The sequence below is a fragment of the Zalophus californianus genome, chromosome 1 (genome assembly GCF_009762305.2).
Source record: "Zalophus californianus isolate mZalCal1 chromosome 1, mZalCal1.pri.v2, whole genome shotgun sequence".
Taxonomy (NCBI): Eukaryota; Metazoa; Chordata; class Mammalia; order Carnivora; family Otariidae; genus Zalophus; species Zalophus californianus.
Window position 1 is genome coordinate 187,476,841 of NC_045595.1, and position 15,503 is coordinate 187,492,343.

General features: G+C 37.5%; 1 protein-coding gene across 2 annotated transcripts in view; it reads right to left on the reverse strand.

Annotated features, from left to right (window-relative positions):
- The window catches only part of SAMSN1 (SAM domain, SH3 domain and nuclear localization signals 1), an 81,984-nt gene that overhangs the window by 12,148 nt on the left and 54,333 nt on the right, over window positions 1-15,503 (reverse strand). For both annotated transcript variants that reach the window (XM_027586852.1, XM_027586851.1), the window contains 4 exons: window positions 11,844-11,993; window positions 7,131-7,260; window positions 4,523-4,674; window positions 1,093-1,299 (listed from right to left, as the gene is read on the reverse strand). In XM_027586852.1, coding sequence (XP_027442653.1) covers window positions 1,093-1,299; window positions 4,523-4,674; window positions 7,131-7,260; window positions 11,844-11,993 — 639 coding nt within the window. The remainder of the gene's footprint in view (window positions 1-1,092; window positions 1,300-4,522; window positions 4,675-7,130; window positions 7,261-11,843; window positions 11,994-15,503) is intronic.

Here is a 15,503-nt window from a genome sequence, read left to right on the forward strand (position 1 = left end):
AGTAAGAGGAAGCATAAAAGTTTTAAGTAATTAGGAATAACTACCAGCCCCTTTAAAAAAAAAAGAGAGAGAGAGAGAAAGAAAAAGTACCACTTCTTTTAAAAATAATGTCTCTTAGAAGGAGCACTGAATTAGAACAGAGAAACCAAAATCCCTATTCTGACATAATCATCTAATTGTGGGTTCTTGAGTAAGTTATTTCACTTCCTTAGACCTTGGTTTTCTCATAGGTCACAGAGCAAACAAAAAGAAGAAGCAGGGTTTAAACTTTGTACTTCATCCAAGCAGTACCACATTTGGGGGGCACCAAAAGTAATATGAGAGGGCCTACGTAGTGTGTCTACAGACAGGAGTATAACTAGATAATTCAGGAGAAACAGTTAAGGAAAGTTTAATTGGCTATTGCCTTGATGAATTTTGAAAACTATCAAAGTACGGCTGCATTAATATTAGAAATGGGTTGCAAAACAGTAAATTGAGTGAGGCTAGGTAAATTGTATGTATACACCATTTAACAAGGTAGAGATTTCATAAAAATTTTGCTAATATAACAAGAAAAGAATTGGATTATAAATATAGACAATACAGTTTCCTTAACATAATCATCATGGGGGCTTAATGATTACTATTTCCTAAGAAATTGCTTTTGAAACAGTTATATTTAGTTATCTTCTCTTGACTTGCTTTTGATCTCTGCCATACAGAAAGTGTAATTTTCTTTCCCTGTTTCCTTTCAATTCTCTGGATTTTTACCTTTACTCTTCATACTCTCTTTATCATTCTCATTTCCATGTTTTCTCTGGACCTTTTATTCTCCTAGTTATTTTTCATTTTTCACTGCACTTTCTCAACATTAATCTCTACTGTCACTGCTAAGTACCATTAGAGTTTAGTCCAAGGGAGGTTATAACAAGACCTGTCCTTGTGTAATAAAAGTAATAAAGGAGAAATAAGAAGTCTTCTTGGAAAACAGATTTTTCTTTGCTGTAAGTCCTATATATTTTTTTTTACCGCTGTACCAACACTGATCCATTCTCCTCAATTATTCCATCCAGAGGCCACCAGAATCAAATAGGTCACAGGCTTGCTAACCTGAAGTTGAATCCTCTCTAAGAACTCCTGCAGAGTCTTGGGTTTTTCCTTTCCACTCTTTCGGTGTGCCTTTATTTTCTTGGGGGCTGCTTCCTCTTCGGAGATGACATCCACATAAATAAATTTGAAGTTTCCCACCTTATTGTTCAACATTCCTGTCCACATCCCCATTGGCGTTTTGCAGATAATGTCTATGATGTCTCCTTTCTAAAGACAAAGAAACACACCAATGAGTTTTCAGAGGACTTTGGTGCTATGCCAATTAGTAGAAAGAATGGAATCATAGAAAATTAGAATAATGAGGGAATATGATAAGGGAGGTTACTGATAACCGAAATAAATCTAAGAGAAAATTTCTTTTAAAAAGTTCAAGGGAACTCTTTGCTAGTAATAATGAAAAACACTTCAACAAGCTTGAAGAAAAGCTCCTACATGCATTTGATGACATCTTTATGTTTTTGGTATATCAATTTATGAACTTATAATTGTAGGGCACAGTGGAATTTACAAAGTACTTTTGCATACAGTGAGTCATTTTATGCCCATGACACACTTCTTAAGTACATATACAAGGTATCTTTGTAACTCTAAATATTATGGAAAAGAAATGCAAACATTAAATAACTTCTCAAACTCATGGCAGTCAGTTGTCTGAACTCAAAAAATGATGCTTTCTTCATTCATCTTGTCAAAGCAATAGATATATAGCAAAGCTCAAGCCATCATTCCTGGAGGGGCTCTCAAACGGGGAAGGGAAAGAAAAAGAAGTCTCTGTCCATGCTTCTAGTTCATCTGAAAAATTTATCTACAGTAAAAAACCATCTAAAGTATTGCATTCATCTAAAATCGTGAAACTGTTAAGAGCTTCATATATCTAAATATGTAACAAAAGTATGTGTGTGTGCACTAAGGATAAATTATGCTACTGAATTATTTTAGAGAAGATAATACTTAGATTGAGCTTCACAACAGAGTTTGGATTGAAATATGAATGAAGCACATTAGGATGGACAAACCAGTTGGTCTTTTTCTTCATTCATATCTAAGACTGATTGGCTGCAGGGTGCCAGTTACTGGCAAGATTAGAAAACCCCCAGGGGTACTTTTTTTTTTTTTTAAAAGATTTTTTTATTTATTTATTGAGAGAGAGAGAGAGAATGGTAGAGAGAGAGCATGAGATGGAGGAAGGTCAGAGGGAGAAGCAGACTCCCTGCTGAGCAGGGAGCCTGATGCGGGACTCGATCCCGGGACCCCAGGATCATGACCTGAGCCGAAGGCAGTCGCTTAACCAACTGAGCCACCCAGGCACCCCCCAGGGGTACTTTGTAAAGAAAATTGATTTCTACACAAATACAGTGCCTACATTTAAAAGTCGCATTTCCTCCTTTGAGACTTACAAATTTCTACCCCGGAGAGGACATTATAGATTCTGATATGGGGACTACCCTCAAACAAACAAAACAATAAGTCTGCTACTAAAAATGCTTTTTCCCCATGTTCTATGAATGTGTATTCTTCCATCTAAAACACGCATTGTCAATGTGATTAAAAGATTTGATCTTTCTGATTTGTGATCATCTGCTTGTCTGACCTTGTGAGCTGTTCATCTGGTTCTTCCTGCCTTTAACCATGGGGAATCAAATCCTGGGCTAGATGGGATCAGCTAAACAGACCTAGAAAATCCCCAGAAGCTCTGGGGGAAGTTTCTAAGCATGGGAGCTCTGTGCTGCATCCTTCCTATTATCCTCTAAACTTATAAAAGTATACGTTCTAGGAACGCCCACAGGTCACCAAGCAAAGACCCAATTTCATTATGGATAAGACCCTTGATATAAAGGATAGCATTCAATCCTCAGTGGTGACTGGGGGATTCTTACTGTGTCCTACAAGAGCTCTCCAAATAGCACCTTAGACAGCATAAGTGGTGGGGCACTGGTATGGTATTATAGGGAAGGTGAAAAGCTCTCCTGAGTCAAAATGTGTTCAATTTGTTCCCTTCTGCACCCTCCCCCAACAATGGTTACTAGGCTACAAATATTCTTTCCCCAAAACTTTAACTTAGACTTCAAATCATTTCATAGAAACGACTAAGGAGCTAACTATGGAAAATAATGTTCTCCTCATTCTCCCGCTGAGCTTACTCTGGTTTGTTACAATAGAGGGGATAAAGAGAAGAGCAGAGTGTCTTGAATGTTAAATAATAACATCAATACTTCATAACTTATAATTGCTGGTTAACATTGGCTTGGTGTTGATAGTATAGAAAAGTCATAATTTCTGTCCTTTTAGCTATATCAGTTTGTGTTACTAAAAGGAATAATTTAACATGTATAAAATACTTTAGCACCAAACCTTCTATTTGTACAATTGCAACAGCACCTCCCCTCTAGTGTGAGTAGGACTATGAAAGCGATGGATTTCACACCCATGATTATGTTGTATTTTATGGTGCAAGGGACTATGCAGATGTAATTAATGTCCCAAATTAGTTAATGTTGTAATTAAGAGGGAGATTATCTGGGTGTTTCTGACTTTATCAGGTAGGAGCTTTTAAAGAGATTTGAAACATGAGTGAGCTCTTCCCCTGCAGGCTTTGACGGAGCAAACTGCCATGTTGTAGAGAGGACCACGGCTGGCAACCTCAAGGGCCCGAGAGTGACTCCCAGACAATATCCAGCAAGAAAGCAGGAGTCTCAGTCCTGCAACCTCTGCCTTGGAAGAGGACCTGAGCCCCAGGGAGATTACAGCTCCAGCTGTCACCTGGATTTTAGCCCAGTGAGACCTTAAGCAGGGAATGCAGTTGGGCCATGACCAAATGTTTGACCTATAGAACTGTGAGGTAATACATTTGTGTTGTTTAAAGTCCCTGAGTTTGTGGAAATTTGTTCCACAGCAATAGAAAATGAATACAGAGAATAAGGGTTAAGAAGAGGGAATTCAGGAGGGAATATCATTGGGAGAAAGATGTCTGGTTATTCGTAGCAACTAACTTAGGTACCGAAGTTGCCCAACCAAGTCTGGTTCCCAAGGGAGTTGCTGTGAGGGGCTCTTGCCTGATATCACCATCTTTTCTCTCTCTCCTTTTAACTCCAGCAAGTATCAGGCAGAGCTGGGCACCTCCACCTGTGAGGCTTTTGGTTTTCAGAAAAATGTAGACAATTTCTCCTCCCCTGATAGGCTCGGATTCTGCATTATCTCCATAACAGCAACTTATGCTGTAGCCCCAACAGAATCTGATTCCCCTCTCCCACCTCATGTATTTTGTTCAAATTCTTGCCACAGTAACCCCGTCCTCAGCTCTACTGCTGGGAAGAACACACTCGCCGCGCACCGCCCCCCCCCCCCCCCCCCACTGCTTGTACTTCCTGACACAGATCATACAACCAGCGCTAGATAAACCATACAGAATGCAGATATGATGTGCACACACCTTGATTTTGAGGGAGTCAGTGTCATAGGGGCTTGGTGTAAAATCTGTATGTACTCTGGCACGGCCACAGAATGGTCCAGAGTAGGGGCCATCATCATCAAGTCGAAAGCTATCCCGGTTACTTGTACCATCTGAACAGCTTGTTATTCCACCTGATGAAAGCAAAGCAGAGGTTAACAGTTCTCACTGAAGGTTCATAACATTCTGAACCATCATCTGGATAGAGCTAAGCAGGGATAATGCTGAAGCACTGGATGCCAACCTTTTGAGGGGGTTCTAAGTGATGGATTCCTATTTTTTCTGCCTCCCAGTCACTCTCCATCATTGACCTCTGTCCTCTGAGCCATTTCTGAACTTCCTCCAGCCAATCTGACCATTCTTTCCTCAACCACTAACCCAAACACCCTCTCACTACAGTCTCTGTGATCTGATCCAGTAGCACAGTGTTTTGAGCATTGAACACTTGCTAAAGAGGCAGACGATACAGACTTAACTCCCTATACAGGCCAGACAATTAATTTTGTACCTGTAAACAAAGATAAAAACCTATAGCAACAGTTGGACCTTTATGTGCTACTGATCACAAATGGTCAAAGCATAAGACTACAGGGTTCCCTATACTTACCACAATGTAGCTAGAATGCTCTCCCAAACATCCTATTCTGTACCAAAAGCCATTTTGAAACAACATCTCTATGCATAAAAGGTAGCACTTTTGCTTGTTGTGTGAATGTGAAGGAAAGAGAAAGTGTGTTCCGGTGTCTGTACTCCCAAGTGGTTCTAAACTTTCTAAAGTGGGCTTTTAAAATTGCTCCAAATCCTTGTTCTCTGGTCCTTTTCCCTTCTGAGTTTGAACCTCAAGGGAAAAAAAGAAAAAGATTCCATTTTTGCTGCCTGCAGGACGGGGGCAAGAATGGCTCCCAGTGGAAGTAATTCTCGGTTTCTCCACCACTCTCACCACTCTCCACTACTTTCACTGTCTCCTTCAGTGTGGCCTTGCAGTGCTCTTTTCAAAGATGAAACAGCCCTGGTTTCTCTGCTATTTATTCAAATAATTATGGAAATAAGGTAAAGAACCTTAGAGATGTTCTATATCGAATATGAACCATTGTAAGAAAGGGTGAGTTGCACGTAACTAAGAAACTAATTTGTGTAGGACAATAGCGAAGTGGGCCACCGTCTCCTTACACCTTCCCTTCCATGGCCACCCCTGGTGCTGGCTTTTCATGGTACATTCCAGTTAGTAAAATTCTACCTACATTCAGCAATACAATTGAGAATTTTAAAACTTCCAGCAGAAGTGAATAGTAATGAAATCTGAATTTCACACATTGCAAAAATATATCCTTCAAATGTTTCTACATTAGTTTTTTTTTTTTTTCCACAAAATAACTCTTCTTCAGCCCATAGGAAAAGTAGGAATAAAATTCAGGATATCTGAAACATCTGGTCTTTGCAATCTATCTTCAAATAACAGAAGCAGTTGATTAAAAAGGAAATGGAAAATAAACTTTGCAAAAAAAGAAAACATTTAAAAGCCCTGAAAAGATCAGAGGAATGTATAACAGTGTACACATAAAAAAGTTATAAGGTGCCCTGCAGTTTCAGTAGTTTCATCCAAATATTGTAGCAGGCTATGTGACTGAAACCTGAACGACTTCCTTCTTGGAAACAATGATTTTGGAAAATCCTGTTGAACACATGCTGCTTCCTTTCTGTCACCTGGTGATATTCTTTCTATTTAGTATTTACATTAGTATTTCATTCTTGACTCACTAATGCTGGACGGACACCTAAAAAGTAAATGTGGGAATTGATGCATACGTCCTGCTCTTTTCAGAATACTTAAGGCAAAAAGGAACAGAAAGGAAGGGAAAAAGTGAGGACAGGAGAAGGGAAAAAAGAGAAGAAAGAAAGGAAAGGAGGGAGGGAAAAAAGGAATAAAAAGGGAGGGAAGGAAGAAGAGACAGAACGGGATTTCATTTATCTGAATACGTCAAGTCATTTTAAAAATTTTGACTCAAGATAATGCTAGTTCTCCTAAGCAAACATTTTTATTTTAGGGATGCAGATTTTAGTCACCCAACATGATCTTTTTGAAGCATATCCCCAAGAGTTCTGCCAACTACAGTGTTAAAAGTTTCAAAATAATACATAATTCTGTCGAATATTTTGTGTATCCCCATTTTAAACACCAGCAGCTCTACCAATTCAGCAATCCTACATTTTCACTATTTCTCTTATCAAGTAGCTGGAAACTTTTTGCTAATTTGATAAGCCCCAGAGAAGCCAATCTGTTATTACTGGTTTTCATTTGAATTTGTTTCTCTCTCTCTCTCTCTCTCTTTTTTTTTTAATTCCAGTATTATTAACATAACAGTGTTATATCAGTTTCAGGTGTGTAGTATAGTGATTCAACACTTCGGTACATTTACACAGTGCTCATCATGGTAACTGTACTCTTTAGTCTCCATCACCCATGTCACCCATCTCCCCACCTACCTCCCCTCTGGTAACCATCAAGTTTGTTCTCTATAGTTAAAATCTGCTGTTTTTAATTAACTTAGCCCTCCCAGTAAGGATCTTGTCCCTTATTCTATAGGCTTACTTGATGAACTCCGCCCACTGAAGAGACTATCCATGGAGTCACTGGCTTTGAGGGAGACCTTCTCTGTGTGAGATCCAATCATTGGGTCACTGTTCCGATATGGGAGGGCACCCTCTCCATCTTCCTCATCCTTCAGAAAAAACATATCAGAGGTTAAGTGCAGAGAACTGATATCCATGGAGATATCCACTTGATTTAACAAACAAGACATATTTTAGCAATAAAATACTTAGGAATACATCGGCATAAAATATGAGGGTCATTAATCTTTAGTTCAATTTCGAGCAAAACACGTTATGCTTGGAAAAATTCTTTAGATGAAACATTCCACATTATGGAATTCAAATGAAATTATAATAGTTCATTTTGTAAATTAGGATGACTATCATATTGGACTACTTAATCAGAAATGTTAGATTTATTAACATCTATGCTTTATCTGTTTAAGCACTTTAATTTCTTCATGTTCTCCTTATCATCTATTTATCACCCTTACTAATCCTTTGAGATCTGATATTACAAGTTTAAATTCTGCATCGTTGTTTCATGTCAGTTATTTGCACCCTACCAGATCACTAGATATGAATAAAACATGCACATTTTGCAATTCTAAAGTGAAGCTTATCTAAGAAGCTTTACAAATCGTCATACCGAGCTTGCACACCTAGTCAAGTGAAAAGCAAAGCCTGCATAAAAAGACAGACAATTTGAAAACAAATTACATCTGCTTGAAAACATCTCAAATGTTTTCCGTATTTAGATAGTTTGGACAAAACCTATAAATTTCTTAATATTCATCAAAATGTAATTCAATATTCCTCATTTATGAGCATTTCTAAACATCGATAAAACTTCAGAATACATATATGATACATACTCAGTTTGATTCTCTGCTCTTATCCATTCCTTTATTCATTTGTTCAGTCATTCAACACAAGTTTAGAGAACACCTTGTAAGTTCCTGGCACTGTTTTTGGGAACTGGGGATACCATAGTAAACAAGATAATATGGTCCCTACTCTAATGAGATACATTTTAGTGTGTTAGGGTTTGTGTGTGTGTTTGTGTTTAGTGTTTGTGTGTAAACAAAACACAAAAGAAAATTTCAGGGAATAAGTGCTATGAAGGAAATAAAACAGTGATGTGAGGGGATTAGCTACTGGATTAGGGTTAGGGGAAGATTGGCTGATTTCGATGGAGTAGCCTCCAAAGACCTCTTCTGTAGGGTAATATATGCTCTGACTTCTTGACCTGAATGTTAAGATGTAACTTGTAGAAAGAATTGGAGGCAGTTTTCCAAGCAAAAAGAATAGCAAGAACAAAATAACTCAGAATTAGCTTGGGTTGTGAGCGGGAAGACCAGGCCAATGTAGCTGGAGCTGAGTGAGAGCAAGGATAGTGTTAGAAAATGAGCTCAGAGGGCGCCTGGGTGGCTCAGTTGGTTAAGTGACTGCCTTTGGCTCAGGTCATGATCCTGGAGTCCTGGGATCGAGTCCCGCATCAGGCTCCCTGCTCAGCGGGGAGTCTGCTTCTCCCTCTGACCCTCCCCCCTCTCATGCTCTCTTTCTATCTCTCATTCTCTCTCTCAAATAAATAAAATCTTAAAAAAAATTAAAAAAAATAAAGAAAATGAGCAAAGAGAAGTACACTGGAGTCAGATCAGGAAGAGCTTTATAGACCAAGTGTAGCGGTCATGGAAATGTGTCACTCAGATCTTTTGCTGCGAGACCCTTCTTTACTGACAGCCCCAGCTACTGAATCCACCATGGTGTCTGCATGGAGGCCATGCTCTCTGCCAATGACTGAAACAGTGGGGATACCATTTGAGTCCATTCTGGTGGGATACAGGGCTCCTTTAATTGAAAACTGGTTCAAGGACTATCTGCCAATCTGGCTAACACTTTCTTCCTCTCCTTTCACAAGTTTCAGACTTGCACTGTTGTCTGAAGGCTTTCCTTATCCAGTTCTTCTTTCTCTATCCTTCACATTCATTTTCCCCAATAATCTTTGGTGTGTCCATTGCTTTCTTAGGACCTGCTTCTCAGAGAACTGGAATGAACATACTATAGTAAGGAAAGGCATTGTGAAGGCATTGTAAAATTTTAAACAAGGGGCATGATGTGTTCTGAATTCCACTTTAGATCCTTCCAGCTTCTGTGTGGAGAATGGCTTTTATGGAGGAAAGAGTGGAAGAAAGATGACCAATTAGGTGGTTTTATGGCAGTCTCGGCAAGAGAAGTTGTTCTTGGTTGGTTGGTTGGTCTAAAGCAGGAATAGTTTACATAGAAAAATTAGGAGTTTTAGATAAGATTTTGGAGTTTGAGCCAAGAGGATGTGGTGATGAACTGGTGTGAAAAGTGAGAGAAAAAGGGAATTTGGAATGAATCTTGGGCTTTCTTCTTTCTTTACTTCCTTCCTTCCTACCTTACTTCTCTTTCCTTTTCTTCTCTGTTCTGTTTTTTTCTTTCCTCTTTCTTCTTTCCATCTAGAGTTATGGCAATGTTGTCTATTACTACTGGGAAGACTGGACAAGAAACATTTTTTTTTGTAGAGCATGGAGAATTAATCATTCAGTTTTGAATATATTGGGTTCCAGATACCTATTGTACATATAAATGATGATATTGAATACACAATTGGTTGTTTTTTTTAAAGTATGTTTAGTTTTTTTTTTAAGATTTTATTTATTTATTTGAGAGAGAGCACAGAGGGAGAGGGAGAAGCAGGCTCCCCATTAAGCAGGGAGCCCGATGCTGGGCTCTATCCCAGGACCCTGCGATCATGACCTGAACACCAACTGAGCCACCCAGGCGCTCCCACAATTGGTTGTTTAAGTACAACAGGTAAGATATCATAACTAGAGATTAATTTCAGAAAAACAAAGTGATGAGACTAGATGAGATCACTGAGGGGGAGAGTAGACTGAGTACAGCATCTAGGAATAAGCCTCAGAAGGACTGAATATTTAGAGAGACAGTCTTTCCAAAGCCAAGAAAGGAAACTCTGAGAAAGAAAGAAAGCCAGAAGAATGCTCAGTTGAAGAAACCAAGAAAAGAGAATGTTTCAAATGTATTGAAATCATCACTTGTGTCAAATACAGTTGAAAAGTAATGAAAGAAGAAAAGTGACCAGTAAATTCAGCCACACAGAGGTTAATATCTATTATGATTACTGTTTTAATGAATTATTGGGGACAGAAGTCCTACTGAAGTGGGTTAAAAAGAGAATGGACTAAGACTTGCAGATCAATGTAATAGAATTGAGAGTCAGAAATAAACCCATATATAATTATGACCATGTATTTATTATCAATCGATTTTCAACAAAGGTGGAAGAAAAGACAACAGTAAAATAATTGTCCTTTTAACAAATTAGTGTTATGACAACTTGATATCCACATTCAAAAGAATGAAGATGGACTCCTACTACACTCCATAAAAAAATTAGTAGATCATACACCAAAATTTAAGAGCTACAGCTGTAAACTCGGAAGAAAGCACAGGAGTAAATCTTTGTGACCTTAATTTAAACAGTAGTTTTTTAATTGCAATATTAAAAGTTAAATGACAAAAAAATAGATAAATTGGGCTATATCAGATTATAAACATCTGTGCTGCAAATGATACCATCAAAAAAGTGAAAATACAGTCCACAGAATGGGAGAAAATATATAGTATTGCAAATCATATATCTGATAAGGTACTTGCCTCCAGGATATATTTTTCAAAAGCTTAAAAGTCAACAATAAAAAAAAACCCAAATAACCCAATTAAAAAATGGTCAAAAGATTTGAGTAAACATTTCTTTTTTTTTAAATTTTTTTTAAAGATTTTATTTATTTATTTGACTAAGAGAGAGAGCAAGAGAGAGCACAAGCAGGGGGAACTTCAGGCAGAGGGAGAGAGAGAAGCATGCTCCCTGCTGAACAGGGAGCCTGATGCAGGGCTCCATCCTAGGATCCCGGGATCGTGACCTGAGCCGAAGGCAGACACTAACTCGACTGAGCCATCCAGGTGTCCCTGAGTAAACATTTCTTTAAAGAAGATATACAAATGGCTCATAAGAATACGACAAGATTCTCAGCATCATTAGTCATCAGGGAAGAGCAAATCAAAGCCACATTGAAATTCCACTTCACACCCACCAGGAAGGCTAGCATCGAAAAGACAGTAACAAGTGTTGGCAAGCATGTGGAGAAACCGGAACTGTCACACATTGCTAGTGGAAATGTAAAATGATGCAACTGCTTTGGGAAGCAGGTTGCCAATTTCCAGATAGTTACCATATACCCAAGAGAAACAAAAGAATATTTCCACACAAAAACTCATAAATATTTATGGCAGCATTATTTACAATAGCCAGAAAGTGAAAACAACTCAAATGTCCATCAACTGATGAAAGGAAAAATAAAATGTTGTTTATGTGTAAAATGGAATATTATTTGGCAATGAAAAGAAATGAAGTACTGATGTTTGTTACAACATATGACATACCGTTCTTCATATGCTACATGTGTGATCTTTCTGAGCCTCCATTTCCTCTATTAACATAGGAGTCATAATGGTTTTTTTCCATCTAACTTCTGAGGGAGAAAATAGATTTTGAAGTCCTTCCTAAAGGACCAAGTAATTCTTTATCTAGGAGAAGAATCTGTTGACTATTTTAAGAAAAAAATTAATAGAAAAATACAAATGATTAGCAGAGTATATTTACCTTTTCCTCAGAAAGGGCTTTGATGTACTTTTTACCCACTTTTTTCTTCATTGTCCAGGAAATAGCTCTCATTTTTTTCCCTAAACCTCCTCCATTATTTGAAGTTTTATTTTGTTCTCCACTTTCATTTATGGGTTCCCCTTCATATACCTAGTTAGAATTGTTTACAAAAGACAGAATAATAAAGCAATAAAAATCATTGATCTGAAAACATTATTAAAGAGAAGATTTCAGATTTGTGGGCTTCCTGTGTGTTATGTTCAGCAGCCTCCAAAACTTCGATCTGGATATAATACATATTTTTAAAGTTGTCCAAGCCTGGTTACATGTGTTACAAACTCAGAAAATAAAACTTGCGATATCGAAGGACCTGAGCTTCACACCTAAAAGTTTTTTTTAAAGAATTTTAGTTATTCCTTGAATCGCTGTACAATAGAGCCACTTTAGTTTTTATTTATTTACTGGGGGGGGAGAGCACGAGCAGGGGGAGAGGCAGAGGGAGAAGCAGACTTCCCACTGAGCAGGGGAGCCCGATGCGGGACTCCATCCCAGGACCCTGGGATCATGACCTGAGCCAAAGGCAGATGCTTAACCGGCTGAGCCACCCAGGTGCCCCTGGTTTTCCCATTTTTGAGATGGGCAAAAGAGAATTAAATGACAGGCATAATGAGTGATTAAGTCTACATAGATGGAGATATTTGGGGGCTTTAGAAAGGCTATAGCATGTATTCATGCTTAACAGGCATTAAAATATCCTCTTGATTCTTTAGAAGTTGAAATAGTCATTTGTAAAAACGTTTTGGAGTTAAGTAAATCCACTGAGAAAGTGCAATTTTTTCTTCTTGCAGGTGAGTATCCCATGCGTATTTCCCACATTCTCAAGCAATAGTAAATATGAAGTTGGTCTAGCCACTAGTATAGAAATCTTCATGTAATTCATATGTAATGTATTCTAAGTATTTAACATTATCTGATACTTTGATTGGTTGATTATTGCCTGCATCTCCCACTATGAGGTATGCTCCATAGCCTAGAGATTTCATATTTTTTATTTATTCTGAACATCTAGAACACTTCCAGGAACATAACTGACACTTGATATTTTTTGAATAAGCAAAACTTCTCATGTAGAACTTTGGAGTGATTTTTTTTTTTCTTTTTCTTGAAGGACCTACTTGGGTTATATATCCTCAATATCTTAGATTTCAAGAAAGGACCCTTAAGGGTCATCTAGTCTAGCATTGCCCACCATTCTTGATGGGTGGACAGACAGATATTTCCTGAATATAAAAAAAATTAGGGGAAACTTCCCTTTAGTTAACTTGAATATTTATTTTGTATTTTTGTTATATTTAAGATTTATTTATTTATTTTAGAGAGAGAGAGCATGCATGGGGGTAGGGGGTAGAGGAGGGAGGGAGGGAGTCTCAAATAGATTCCCTGCCAGCCCAGGACGGGGCTGAATCTCACAAGCCTGAGATACAACCTGAGCTGAAGTCAAGAGTTGGATGCTTAACTGACTAAGCCACCTAGGCTCTCCCTGAAATTTTTTTTTTTAAGATTTTATTTATTTATTTATTTGAGAGAAAGAGAGAGAGAAACAGCATGAGAGGGGAGAGGGCCAGAGGGAGAAGCAGGCTCCCTGCTGAGCTGGGAGCCCGATGTGGGGCTCGATCCCAGGACCCCGGGATCATGACCTGAGCTGAAGGCAGCCGCTTAACCAACTGAGCCACCCAGGTGCCCCTCTCCTTGAATATTTTAATAGGAAGGCTTAACCACATAGTTAACAAAATTATTAGTCAATATTATGTTTTACTTCATATTTTACCCCAGATTGCCTATGATAAATATGAATGGACAGCCTATTGAAGTCCTCATTGAACTTTAATTTCTACATTCAAGGTTATAAAAGGCAGATTCTTTGCTTAATTAAAAAGCCCTGAATAAAATATAACTTGGAAACCCCTTAAAAATTTAAAGTCAGCCTTTTCTTCTCTCTTCTCTCTACTTAAGCTCTATCTTCACTGTAAAATTACAAACTAAAAACAAAACAAAACAACCCACAAAAAACCAAAAAAACAAGAAAGTATATTATTTTATTACTATCTGTGTTAAATTACCATTGCCTAAGCTTCAAGAAAGTATCACAAATACTTTTTTAAAAGATTTTTATTTATTTATTTGACAGAGAGCGAACACAAGCCGGGGGAGGGACAGGCAGAGGGCAAGGGAGAAGCAGGCCCCCTGCTGAGCGAGGAGCCCCATGTGGGGCTCGATCCCAGGACCCCGGGACCATGACCTGAGCTGAAGGCAGATGCTTAACCAACTGAGCCACCCAGGTGCCCCAGTATCACAAATATTTTTAATTTTAGGTTTTTCTATTGTTTCTTACAGATGTTTCAAAGAAACTACCTTAGCATATTTTCAACTTCCGCATTTTTCCATGCTGTTCTTTTTCATTACCTGAATCACACCTTTATTAGATATTTATTTACAGTCGTTGTCGTTGCTTTTCTAAGATCTGTCTCTCTCTCCCTACATTAGCCTTCATGAAGTAGGGATTTTCATCAGTTGCAACAGTAATTTTTGAGTGCCTAATGGAAACGCTGTCCTAGAGTAGGTGCTCAAGAAATACTTGTTGAATGAATGAATGCTGAATTGCTGAAAAACATGTGAACTACTTTTTCAGGGTCACTAAATTCTTTCACAAATTACTAAGCCACCATTACTAATCAATGAACCTGAATGAGCCTGAGCTACTTTTACAGGTTAACCCTAGTTTTAAACTAAACAGCAGATTCTACTGTGTAGAATCTACAATCTGTGTGTGATTATGGGAAGTTAAAGGTTTATATAAGATGTTAATTGAGAATGAAATTATATGGGGTTTCTCACTATATACATATATTGTCTTATTTAAAACTAAATAAATGTGGATAAACTATATAGCTATTTATAGGTTTATCCATAAGCATGTGTATATAAATAATATACATATATATAAAGGGGATATATTATACACACATGCATATATGTGTACTAATGGATATATTTATAAAGTAATACTAAATGTCATTCTGTTTTCATTTCTTTTGTTTAGAATTCCATTACTGAAATACCAATATTTAAAAATATAGATATATACACATAGGAATCTGAAAAGTATATTGAGAAATTAAATATAACAGGAAAATTCTTTATAAAAAAACAAAAAATAAACATTCAATAATGAGAATGAATAATTAAGAAATACATAAGATCCAAAACCTATTGATCTAAAATGTATCACATGTGGAGTTGCTGAATCAGGTTCAATGATAAACATTATTTTTAATTTTCTCAGTATATATCCCTCCTCTCTACTGTTTGATCAGATGTTAAACTTTTCATTAATCACATCACAGTTGGCCTGTCATTTGTGAGATAGTATAACAGAAATGCAAACTTGAAGTCAAACAAGATGTTGAGTTCTGCCTTTGTCATTTATTAACTGCGTAATTTAGAAGTACTTTCACTCAACGAAATGTATTTCTTCATTGGTAAAATAATAATACTAATAGTCCCTACACTAGAGGTAGGTAAAGTGTTTAGTGTTGTGCCTATATCATGATAAGTGTTCAATTAAATGTAGATATTATTATTACCATTATTTTTATATAG